This window comes from Falco rusticolus, chromosome 13 (assembly GCF_015220075.1).
Source record: "Falco rusticolus isolate bFalRus1 chromosome 13, bFalRus1.pri, whole genome shotgun sequence".
Lineage (NCBI taxonomy): Eukaryota > Metazoa > Chordata > Aves > Falconiformes > Falconidae > Falco > Falco rusticolus.
This window is the reverse complement of record NC_051199.1, coordinates 24,526,486-24,539,485: the sequence shown is the minus strand read 5'-3', so window position 1 is coordinate 24,539,485 and position 13,000 is coordinate 24,526,486. Positions and strand designations below refer to the sequence as shown.

General features: G+C 48.8%; 1 protein-coding gene across 9 annotated transcripts in view; it reads right to left on the bottom strand.

Moving 5' to 3' along the window:
• TNIK (TRAF2 and NCK interacting kinase) overlaps positions 1 to 13,000 on the bottom strand; it is a 163,284-nt gene that overhangs the window by 131,127 nt on the left and 19,157 nt on the right. For all 9 annotated transcript variants that reach the window (XM_037406718.1, XM_037406725.1, XM_037406720.1 and 6 more), the window contains exon 2: positions 3,613 to 3,678. In XM_037406718.1, coding sequence (XP_037262615.1) covers positions 3,613 to 3,678 — 66 coding nt within the window. The remainder of the gene's footprint in view (positions 1 to 3,612; positions 3,679 to 13,000) is intronic.

The following is a 13,000-nucleotide window of genomic DNA, read 5'->3' as shown; positions in this document are numbered from 1 at the left end:
TTAGTGATTTTTGTGTTTACACTTTTGCATTCAGCCACTAGCTACCTGCTAAAAATGTGAGGTAATGGCTGTATTCCCCCAGTGCAACTCATCATACTCCTGTTAGCCATTTCTTTAAAAGCCTTAAATGGAAAAAAAAAAAAAAAAAAGACAATTCAAGGACAAAAAAACCCAACACTACTGCAACAATGTCTGGCCCAGGAGCTAGCAGGCTCTCAGCCTTTTATCAAAAACAGTTTACAATCCGTAACATTAGATGCAAGATTATTAAAAAATAAAGAAAAGCTTCTGATTCAATTAGAGAGATAAACCATCACCGCTGCGGTCCCTCATTGAAATAAAAATCAAGCTATTCGCAAGACATTGTTAAGCGGCAAACAAGGAACATTATTCTCTCTACAGTTACCTAAAGCAAAGAGCTTGTGGTTGGGGTTAGAGGACAGCAAGCAGAGCGGGTCACTGCTGAGGGCTCCTGCCGTGTTCAGGTGTCACTGGGGTATGGCCAGAGCTGGGAAGCACCAAACTGATGTCTTAACCTGCAGTCCTGAGCAAAGAAAGGCCCCGACTTGAAAATACAGAGATCAATCCGAGCAAGTTACTTTTGCCTCTGGAGCACAAGGCTTTGATTTACACAAGCACTGTGTACCACCTGAAAGGGATCTTCAAACCATGACCCAGAAAGCAGGATCAAAGCAACCTGTACAGCAAGCTTCACCCCAGTGCCCATGCTTCAGCAGAGGGGAGACTTGGCCAATACTTTTCTCCTACAAGCAAGGAGAAGGCATGTGCTGTGGCAAGGGCTCCCCAGCCTCTCCAGCAGAGCAGATCCTAGGGTGGGCTCCATGAACCTCTGATGGCTCCCGTTACCGTGGTACCACCAGACATTTCTCAGGCTCCCAACCTTGTCACAGGCTGCAATATTGTTCAGTCATCAGAACAGCGTAACTGTGCACTTTATCCCATGGGATCAATGGGAGGTTTGCACCTTGCACGTGTCCCTCCACGTCCTGGGCAGGCTAGTGAGTTACCACCAGGACACCTGTAGTCTCCAACACAAATATGGCCATGCAGCAGTGCTAGAGCTGGCTGCCAGCTCAGGTTTTCCAGGGGAAACATCAGGGCTGCAGTCCTGTAGCACACTAACATAAGATACTCTCCCCTGCCTGCAAGAAGTATCTCACTTCTGCCTCTCCCCAATGGGAAAGCTGCCCTTCTTGCTTCAGAGAGGGACCAGCCATGCGAAGAAGAGGTGATGCTCACCAGGTGACTGCTCCTGGCTGAGAGCAAAGGGGCTGGACCTGCAAAGCTCAGGCTAAGAAGACAGCACCAGCACAGGCACCACAATGAATTATTCCCTCCACATCTGAAAATACAACCAGAGGCACACACAGCCTTTAAGAGGACAGCAATGGTGTACCTCGGGGACCACCAGAACAGAGGGGTGCCCTCAACCCCACCTGAGATGGGTTTGAAGTGGTGGCGGAACAACCATCTAGTTACACAGGACGCTGCTCCCGGGCATGGACCACTTCTAAGGGCTGTTTTAGAATGGAGCCAGAAGGTCTACATGTCTTGAAAGTTGATCCATGTGTTTTGCTGCAAGAAATAAATACAGCAGTGGTATCTGGAGGAAAAAAATCACAGGGATCTTATTTCCGTGCTGAGTTTAGGGTGGGACACCATAAACAGTTATGTATGCTTTATATCAAAGTCCCCTTTTGTTTACAGGGTGAGCGCTAGTCCAAGACTTTAGTTTAAGGAAGCTCGGAAGCCAGTCTTAGCCTGAACTCATACCTCAATACTTACTAATTCAGTTTGGAGAGCAGCGTTCCCCCCTCCACCCCCATCGCCATCCCACCTGGCACCGGTACCAAGTAAATCACCAAGGACAATCCGATTACTCCAGCAACTCAAAAATAGTTAAGAGGAGGATTTTTTTCTTGTACAGCAGGATAAAAAGGCAACCCAGATATGTTCACCTCCTGGAAAGCTGACACTTGGATGTTTCTGGGTGGTTTTTCCCCCACTTTGAGGTAACACAGACACACCAAAAGAATCAAACACAGCAAGAGGAAACCAAATCAGCAGAGCCCTGCAACCGGCAGTGCCAGCACCAGCTCGCTTATTTCCCTTTTCTGCTCTCCACAAAAACATGACGCTTTCAAAAGGCCATTAAAAGGCGCATAGTTTCCACTGATTGTTAGAAATATGCACCAGTTAAAATTAGGTCACCCTCTACCATTATTTTAGCAGCTGAGAAGAAAAACAGTTCAGAAGGGAGCTCCCATGGTGGGGAGTGTGCAGTGGAAAAACCCTTCAGAGGGGAAGGGTCCCGGGAATATAACCTTGATAAGAACAGTTTTGGCGTGGGATGTTTCCCCTTCCCCCCCCCCCCCTTTTGTTTGGTTTTTTTTAAAATTCATTCCAGTTCAAAAATTCACACATTCAAAACTCCAGGAGTTCCAGTTCATCTTCAGTTCACTTCAGTCCCTCTGTCTTCATACTGACGGGATTAGCCTACAGCAGCAGGATGGGGGAACCAGAATCCAGAACAAATATTTACTGACAGGTAGCTTTTTAAGCACCCTTCTCTTCTTCTCTTCAGCAGGGGCAGCTTGCTGTCTCTTACCACATGACAGGCAAGAACTGTGCCTCCAAAGTGACAGAGTAAGAGCACATGAATACATTCTTTTTTATAGTCAAAAGATAACATGAGCATGATGGGCAAACATGATCTCTGTGTGCACACATACATGAGCACACGTATAGACAGAACTTGTGCCTGTGTATACAGATGTTTTTGGGAGAACCGGGCCCAGGGGAGCTGCTGTCTCCCAGGAGACCGAAATATTTGGCAAACTCCTTGTGCTATCATGACAAGAAATATCTCCCCACCATATACGAAGTGCAGATAAGCCTAGACTTCAAAACAATTCAATCCCTCCCCAACCCCACAAGAATCCTCCACAAAAAGACCCCACCAAGATGACAAATTCTGGAAATCCCCCAAGCTAAGATGTGTTTGGAACAGGTGATGTATATTTAGCAGAGGGGGGAAGTTTTAAATATGCCTGTAAAGTAGTGCACGGGTTTAAAATGATGTTTTCCACAGTCCCCTCACTATTCATCTGGAGAGCTGCTTTTAGATGTTTATAGAAATTTAATGCAAGCCTATTGACTGTTGCGTTTTTAATCCTGCAGCAGGTTTGTGCCGGTGGAAGGGTGGCAGCCAGCCCGTGCATGAGCAGAGCACTAGACTGTAGCAAACTCATTTGGCAGCCTATCGCAGCCGTAAACTCGGCTCTCAGAAGAGATCGAGATTTATCTATTAAAGCGCAGACTTTTCACTCCCTCTTCATCATATAATCAATAAAAAGTAACTGGGGGGAGAGAAAAAGGCGATTTATTTTTTAGTGACAGTTTCAGAACTAATATGAATTGCTTATTATAAGAGCTGTGTGCACCACACAGTACTTGCACGCAAGACCAAAAAGCCAGAGTTCAGCAAGGCTTCTTGTCAGGGCTGAAACAAGCCAAACCTAGCCAAGACGATGTGCTGGGATGCTCCATGTTCAACACACTGCCAAGGCAAACTTCAGGTGGAGCCCTTACCTTATAGACTTGCCCATAGGTACCATTGCCAACAAGCTCCACCAGTTCAAAGATTCCTGCGGGATCCTAGGAGAAAAGGAAGAAAATACATATTTACGCATTTCCGCAAAAACATACATTTAACAAAGACAGATCAACATTTCACTGACAAACATTCCGAGTGTTTTAATTTTTTTCAGGCAGCCCAGGGATCAGCATTGCAGTGACGATGAGCAGACGCGCGGCACCGCCCCAGCAGCAGCCCAGCCAAGCCATGCCGGCACGGGCAGCTGCAGCACTGCCGGCAGCACAGCTCTGCCCACCCCCAGCATCTGGGCTGGGAGATACCAGGCTGGTGCCTCTGAGCGAGCACTGATCCATTTCACAGTCATCTGCTTGAAATTGGAATGCTCAGTGTACGTTTTAAATGCAACAGCAATTATTTGCTATGAAAACAGGGCGGGGGGGTTATGCATCAGTTTTGGAATAAAACAAGCTAACTGGCAGGATGCAATTTTGGGGCTCAAACCAGGGTTTTCCTGCTCTATTCCTAAGGTCAGCAGCATTAGCATTACTTGGCTTAAATGTCACTTTTGGTTTGGTGCATCCTGGCCCTTGACATTCTGGTTTGTCAACTGAGACAAGCAGATGTAGGGCAGTGCCACACAAGGACACAATGATTTGGAAGGTGGCACGGAAGCACCAAAACCTGTCCCCAGACCCCCAGTCTGCACCCAGCTAGGGGAAGGGCAGTCACACACACACGGAAACTGGAGAGCATCGCCGGCACAGACAAAAGATGATGCAAGCAGAGAGGTACGAGGGAGAGCGGAGAAAGAATAAACCAGCGCTGCTATTTTCTCCTCTCGGTGGGTCTTCCCCTTCCAGGAGCTTTATTTATATGTACTCTTCCGCTCCTCCTCCTTCTCCTATACTCATTGCTCCAGTTTTGGATGGCGCAAGCCCCCTGGAAGCCGGTGGATGCAGCCATCCCAGCATCTCGGGGGTCTATGCACCCCTGCAGTCACCCAGCCCACCCAACGTCCCCTGCTGGATTTTGAGTCATTTGAACTATCAAACAATCTGGCATTCCAGTGAGCAAAGGACTGCCAGTTGTGATCCGAGAGGATGCAGACGGGTCAATTAACGGCTCTAACATGCAAAGGAGGATCAGCCGGCAGCACTCCTTGGGAGACAGGAGAGGGACAACCACCACCACATTACAGACACAGAGATTTCATTCATTACAAAGCCCACATCAGCTCAAGATGACCTCTGCATCCAAAAGTCAAACACTGGGTCTTTGTGAGCAGCTGAGAAGCAAGGTTCAGCATATTAGCAATGCCGTAAGTAAATTAATCCAAGTCTCGACGTGACCGAAGCAGCTTTCCACCCAGCCAAGAACATGCGCTGCCACGTACCTGCCGGGGTTCGGCACACCTCCATGGCAGAGTCACAGCGAACCCTCTGATTACCCCTCACATTTAGAAATGCCACATCCCACTTCTGCCTGTTTCTCCCATCACACCCACAGCTTCCTCAGGCTGCAGCATGGGAAGCCCCGGGGAGCTCCGAGGGCGAGACCCCCAGCTCAGCCTTCGGTGGGACCATCTGCAGCCAAGGGCAGGGAAGCTGTGCTGGGGAAGGCTCCCAGACCACCGAGGACACATCTATCCTGATGCAAACATACCCCAGCTAACCTTCAGGTGGACACTCGGGCACCACACATGAAGCTGTGGCACAACAGGTTTCTAGCATGCAGCATCTCGGCCGGGTTCGGACAGCCTGTGGCTTCACTGCCTTGGTACTAGGCAGGGAAATGCCACGAACAGATGGGAAAGGGAATGGGGGGTACACCGGGTTTCCACACTGGGTGAGAAAGGATGGGGGGAAACGTGGCAGCAGCTGCTGTTTATTTTTTTGAGTTTCTTTCCTAAGGGTTGTTCTCTGCAGTGCTGAAACTCTGAAAGAGGCTTTTCCAGTGCTACAAGTATATCTATTTTTGAATATTCACCAGAAGCAAGCTGTGCCTAGGACAAACGACCAGAAGGTTTGAAGAAACATCCAGGGATGCAGTTGGCCATTGCTGATAAAAATAACACCCTTTTGCAGTGTGTTTTCCAACATCTTTCCACAAATACGCCAATCAAAGAGTACCCCATCCTGCCATCCCAAGTCACCTCACTTGCACATGTCCAAATGTCAGACGTGGCATGGCTCCATCAGGTTTACCATCTACCACCCGGTTGCAGACCCGCCAGCCCCATGCCTGCCACCACCCCACTGTGGCCCAGAGCACCTCATGCACTGGGAGGTCTTTTCCCCACCGCTCCCACCACCCACAGCTCCTGCTCCACAGCAATTTCTCTGCTGCATCTTCCCCCCTCCATCCCATTTCCTCTCCACATTTTTCCAGAAGCATCGCCAAGGTAACTGGGCATTTTGCAGCGCGAGGCTGAGTGACACTTCTCCCCTGACTGCTGGCACAAGCAGCCCCATCTCAGCACAGCCATGGCAACGCGCCGGGAACGCCGGCAACGCACCGTCAGCCAGCAAAGGGGCTGACCTCTCCTCCTGCCCTCCTCAGCCTCGCTTCTTCAGAGGCAGCAGGCAAAGGGACAGCCCTTCTGCCCAGCTACCACTGTTAGTGCCCAGCAGTAATGTGTTGTTAATGGCCCTTCCAGACAATACACAGCAGAGGATGGGGTGGGCAGGGGAGAGGGGGGAATATTCTGCTTTCCACTGGCCTCTCCTGGACTGGCTCCTGCATAGGCAAGAGCTTTGCACCTTAATAGCTGCTGGGGAATAATCTGTCCCTGGGATCAGGGGCACACTCTGCACCTTCCACCCTGCAAAGTCCCTGCTGAGATGCTTCAGGAGGGTACGAGTGTCGTGACAGCAGCTCAAGCAGGAATGGGCAGTGAGGGAGGAAAATACAGTGGCACACTGCACGGGGGCTTTTGTGTTAGCCAGGGGAAAAGAAATCCACCCTGCAGAGCCCCGACCAGCACCAATCCGGGCCCGGCAGGGAGTAATCTCAGACCAAATATAGCCCGTGCTGCAGATCACGGCAGCGTGCTGGGTTGCACTTGGCTGGGGGTGGCCTCAAAGCTCATTACAGACAGCTGCTTCCAGCCTGGCACCTATCACCTTCTGCTGATGCCCTCTCCCCCATCCAAGAGGGATATGCGGTCAGTGAGGCTGCAACCCTCCTGCTACAGCAGCCACCTCCTCCCACACCACGGACTGCCTTCATAAGCACTACTGTATTATTATTTTTTAAAACCAAAAACATCTGGACTAAATAACAAGCCCACAAATACAAAGGAAATAATTGAGGCAATCTGTTAGTTTAGGAGAAGATGCACCGTTAAAAACGGGGGGTGGGGAGGCGTGGGGGGGTGGGGAACAGCATTTAAGACAGACCCACAAATAAATTTTAGCTCTACATCACCTTCGTGCAGAAAAGTATTTGTATGGTTGCAGTAGCACCAGGACTCTGCGGAGAGCCCTTACACCCCCAAGGTGGGGTCCCTCCCTCCTCCCTGCCAGCCTGCCCGAACGACGGAGGGGAGCAGAAACGCAGGAGAGGCAAAACCCAGCGCCAGCCGGGGATGTGTTCAGGAGACCCCGACACCCACATGCTGCAGCGAGGCAGGGCTGATTTCAGACCACATTAGCTCTAACCACCAGAAATGACAACCTCGTCCTGGGTCCGTGGGGGCCAGCAGCACCCACTGCCCCATGCCAGCCAGCTCCAGAAGGGTGGGCAGGGCAGGGGCAGGCAGGGGTTGCAGAGCTGCAGGGATGCCAATGGACATTTGCTCATCACCTACTACCAGCTATTCCCATTTTTAGACTTGCAGTGATGCACAGCTTGACCATTTCCTGCTAAGGAAAGAAAAAAGCTTATTTTTAGTTTGGAAAGAGTAAGCCTTCTGGGGTGGTATGGGCTCAGCACCCTGTTCCCAGAAGAGCCCAGCTGGAGCTTTCTCTGTAGGAAGGTGCAACCGGCCCTGGCACGGCCACTCGCCCGCCACCGCACACAAAGCCTCCTTGAGGAGGATGAGTTACTCAGTACTTGTGCCAGAAGACAACTCGAGTGAACTCAGGCATGTGGCTCTTCATAAAGCAACAGAAAAACACTCAACAAGTGGATCTTTCAGTTGCTCATGGGATGGGAAATGTTTTACACAGTGGCACCCATGCAAGGGCTGCGCAGACCCAGTGGTCCTCCGTCCAGGGGCAGGCTGGCACTTGAGCTCTCCCGTGCCGGGATCTGATCCGGCTCCCACAGCTGCAGCCAGGACAGGCTCAAATTCAAGTGGGAAATTATTATGCTCCTCACTCACCTCCCAGGAAAATCAATGGTACTAAAGTCTCAGTGGCTAAAACCCATCTGAGACATAGAACAAGGCAAGAGCATCATCTTTCTCGGCAATACCGAGGGGGGGAGGGGGGGGAAGAAAAAAAGAGTCCACTTTATTTCAATAAACACTGTATTTCAAACTGCTGCATTATCAGAAAAGGGACTTCTGTATGTGGATGATAAAGCAGGATGTATCCAAATTTCAGCAACAAAACAGGCATCCCTTTTGAAGGACTTATCGGCATCGAGCACGCAGCAGCAGGGCTCACAGCAGGAGCACGCTCCTGGTTAAAACCCACTCAGCTCTGCCCAACCCAGACCCCGCAGGACTAAAGCTGAAAGATGTCCTCACCTAAACCATGACGTTTCAATAAGTCCAAGCACAAAAGAGCCAACACTTTGCTTGAGGAGACTATTTAGAGAGTAAATGTACTCTCTTTGCTGCAAGGGTGGGAGGCGCTGGCCCAGGCTGCCCAGAGCAGCTGTGGGTGCCCCGTCCCTGGCAGGGCTCAAGGCCAGGCTGGACGGGGCTGGGGGCAACCTGGGCTGGGGGGAGGTGGCCCTGCCCAGGGCAGGGGGTTGGAACTCAGTGATCTTTAAGGTCCCTTCCAACCCAAACCAGTCTGTGATTCTATGAATATCCATATCCAGAGCCAAGTCAGCTAAGGGTTGGGGGCTGCAGGTATGTATCGGTGCTGGCTATGGTGATCACTGAGTTCGCGGATCACCAGTTACCTGTCCTTAAACACAACCATGCAGATGTCCAAACACAAGAAGCATTTATACACAGTCTGTACACCAAACTTGCTTGTTTTCCTTGAAGGAGCCTCATTTTCCCCCCTTCTAGCCCATGCAAAAGGTATGTAACAAAGCATTACATGGGGAGACAGTGGAGAGATGTGCAGGGGGGAACTGAGGGGCACACCAATTAAACTACGATTGCTGTGAACGCACGGGAGGGGAAATGAGAGATCAGAGCCTCTCTAATCATCGTGCACTTAGTCCCCCAGTTCTCAGCAACTAATGACAACTTCCAGCCAAAAATCACGGAGATAACCAGTCATTAAGCAAATGTTATAACCCTAGAGAAAGGAAAATGCACTGCATAACTGGAGGCAGCACACAGTCATGGGTCAGTAACAGAGGAGCATCCCCAGGCACTGGTTAGCTAAAGGCACTAAGAGAGCAGGTTTTTTAATCTCCATTAAGAATAAAGCCTGTGCAACTAATGTTCCCAAACATCAGGATTTTATGAGCCTCTGCCTTACAGCTCCATAATAAAAACAGCCTCAACAGGAGATCCCATTAAACTGATCAGGCATCCTCAAGAACCAAGGCAGGCTTACAAAGCCATTTACTCATGACCCTCAGTACTAGACCCAGCGAGCTCTGTCTGCATGCAGATGCCTCTGCTTAGACAAGCCCTGGCAGTCACAAGGAAAGATTCCAGCACTGGGAAGCACCAAAGGGTCATTCTTCCCCAAACAGTTGGATCTTGTAAATTAACGGCAATGCCACGGCACGCAGACAGCCAGGAGAACTGTAATCCCACCCAGCATCACACAGCTTGGCATGATGGCAAGGGGCAGCGCTCCCAACACAAGAGGTTGTCTTGTGATGTAGCGTATGTACACAACTGCCTGGAGAAAGTAGAGTCTTCTAACTCCATCAGTCTCCAACCAGAAGAAGATCATTCATTCAAAGCATGAGAAAGGCTTCACAAAGAATGCTGGAGAGACAGAAAAGCCCTTCAGCAGTACAGTTCGATACTTAAAATTGTCATCAGGGTCATATATTTCTGGTCATGCAAAACATCTCTATGAGGAACGAGTATAAGAATCAAGCCTTTAGTTCACATACTATATACTTGCCCAGATTTTGTTTCCCAAGGCCAAACACCCGAGCTGGGCCACACTCTGTGAAGCCATCCTTCATGTTAGCAAAGTCAGAAGTTCTGTAGACAGCCGGGCATATCTCCCAAGCTTCAGGACCCAAGTAATCTCAAGCCTTACAAAGTCAACTGCTATTCCTTCTGAAGACACATCAGCTCACTCATTTTGCCATACTTTTTACATCGGCTTCTACAGAAAAAACTGAAGCGCTCATATGATTAAAAAAAAAAAAAAAAAAACCAAAACCCCCAAGGTCCACACCGCCTTGGGGAAGCTACCCCAAATGGCACATTGTTCAAAGAAAAATGGAGTGGTTTGAAGAGTACTTGAAGACACAGTTGCTTTTTAATACATCAACTAGTTGTCTCCATCTCTAAGGCACTTCTAGTTAACAGCCCCATGAGTCATACGAAGATGGACCGCACAAGCCAGGAGAGGATTGCTAATGTAACTGCAGACAACAGCAAGCAAAGCAGGAAGGCAGAGGCCAAGACAATGAAATACTAACCAAATCACTGGGAACTTCCAGAAACAGAGGCTGGGGGCATTACCTTTTTGAGCTTCAAGCACTACCTTTCCTTCACACATACATAGCCCTAAGCCTGCCCATTAATTAAAGCAGTGCAAAAAACCTCAAGAGGCTGCACAGGTATTTTTGAGATATTCTGCTTCAGGTATAAGCCAAGCAACGAAGCAGAACCAGGCTGGACTACTGGGTGCTATTCAGCCCTCACAGGGATTGCTTAATCTCACGTCTTCTCCTAGCTTTGGTACTCTTCCCCTCCTTCGCCCACCCATCCAGAGACTCACAAGACAAGCTATCATCAATGCCATCTACCACTGCACCTCCTGCCTACTCAAGCAATACAAGCTGCTCTACTTGGAAGAGTAATAAGGAACTTGCTGAGGGTTTTGTTTTCATTTTGAAGAAGCAGTTTGTCCTCCCTCACCCCCAAACACCCAGCTCTGTATCTTAAACGAAGATGTTCAAGAAACAACACTCTTATACAACATAAGAAAAACTGTTGTCAAGGCTAAGTTATTAACAGAAGAAAAATTTCTCCACTTGACAGCTGAGAGAAGCCTGTTTACAAATCTATTTGAACCATTCGTCTTCAGCATATCACAAGGAGCTGTTCCTCCAGCCCCTACTGAGAGACACTTCTGTGCTCCTCTGCCCATCTCCTCTTCCTAAATCGCAAATCAGCTGCCCTGGGTCTCCAACACTCCTCTCCCTAGTCTCTTGTTGCAATGAGGCTCCCGTCACCAAACATGCATCTCTTTCCCACCCAAAATGTGAAGACCTGCCAACAGCTGGCAGCAGAAAAATTAAATAATAACTAACCACCACATTGAGCTTTTCAGTCAATGAAGCTAGATTACTTTTTCAACTATTACCTGTTCAATTTAAGACACAAGTGTGGATTTGTAGCTGCCACCCAGCAAACATATAGCCAGCACCACTACTGAGGGAAGGAAAGTAAAACATCCCCCACGCAGACAGGCAGCCCAGTCCCACTTGGTCCTGCTGAGGCCAAGCCACTGAAGCTACAATATATCGACTATTCCAGATGTCCTGCTCGCAGACGAGCACTTGCACACACAAAACTAGAGTTCTTCTGGTTTAGTTGCTCCTTCCTACCACGTCAATAGAAAAAGCAGCCATTCTGTACACTCTCCACAAATATGAAACATGGGAGCTCCAAGGCACTAAAGAGCATGTGCAGACCTGGAAGCAAAGATTTCCTCAACCAAGATGATGTATTTGTACCACTGCAGACAGAGGGTCCCACAGCCCAAGATGCAGCAGTGATACCAGGAGAGGACAACAATGACTACACTGACAAATATAAAGCTAACCTTCACTCAACAGGGTAGGCTGAAGCAGCCCAGCCTAAGGAAGCGCCATCCACAAGCTACACATGCTCATCGAAAAAAGAAGGGTCCAAGCCTCCTCTCCATTCCTTCAAAAGCCTGACCTAAGAACCACTAGCAACAAGGCGACTCCATCTCATCCTGATGTGACTTAACCACGAGGCAATGAGTTTTGACTTGAAGGTAATAAAGATCAACATCTGGCCTCCACGAGTCTCACCACAGTAAGAAGATGCAGGCTGAGATATTCAATGATCCTTAAGACAACCCTTCAAATGAAGCTGGATTCCCTCCAAATCAGACAACCCTCTCTCATTTTTAAACCTCTACAGCACATCCCATAGATTGCCAGGACAGATTCCACAAATTGTTTGCAGCTGTGTGATAAGCCCTCCTTCCAATTCACAGAAGGCTGTTCATCTAGAAGAGCTAGAAGTCAATCAGCCCAGAAGCACCAGCAAAAGCACTACTGCTAAGTGAACCCCGAGGTTTTCAGTGCTGTGTTAGATGAATGCAGCCTCAGTACAAATCAGCCACTTCAACACACGTCTAATTCAAGCACACAACTTCAACAGGAGAATCTATAAAAGACTTGGCTAAGCTCAGTGTCTCTAAAAAGCTACAGTGCCAATTATAAATCGTATCTATAGTCCCCAGAAGATCTAAAGTCACTACTAGTATTGTACCACACTTCTTTGGATGCAGACATCAATTAGAGCACAGCAGCTGGACACTCTCCTCACTGTAAGTCACTTATCTGCAGTTTCAGACCAATAAGATATTATTCCTAAATGTTTAGATCTCATCCCTCTGAGAAATAAAGAGCCTCACCTCAGCCAGCAAACGTTTGCATCAAGCTGAAATTACTACCTACTAGTAAATGCTGTCAAAGGTTTGTGGGGTCTCAGAGGAGTTGGTTTAATTACTTACCAAAGCAGCTGCTTCGGGAACTACAGGCTCTTAACATCCCACTCTTAGAGGCATGCTTTGAAAAGGAAGGTTGATGCCAAGCTCACACCAAAACCAGAGCCCTCTCTTGCACGCAGGCAAAAATTCAGACTCCAACTGCAGGTCACATCCGTGGTGTTGGCTGTGGATGCCTGTAGGTGTGACAGCCCCGAAGCCAGCTTGCCTCTTTCCAAGCCACTGCCACTTGGGAAGAAGTAAGCCACCCGAGATTGCCTCTGTCAAGAAAGGACAGCCTTGCTGCTTCCTTGTCGGGAGAGTTGCAGCCAGAGGAATGTCTTAAAATGGGAGAGCATCTCACTTCCAG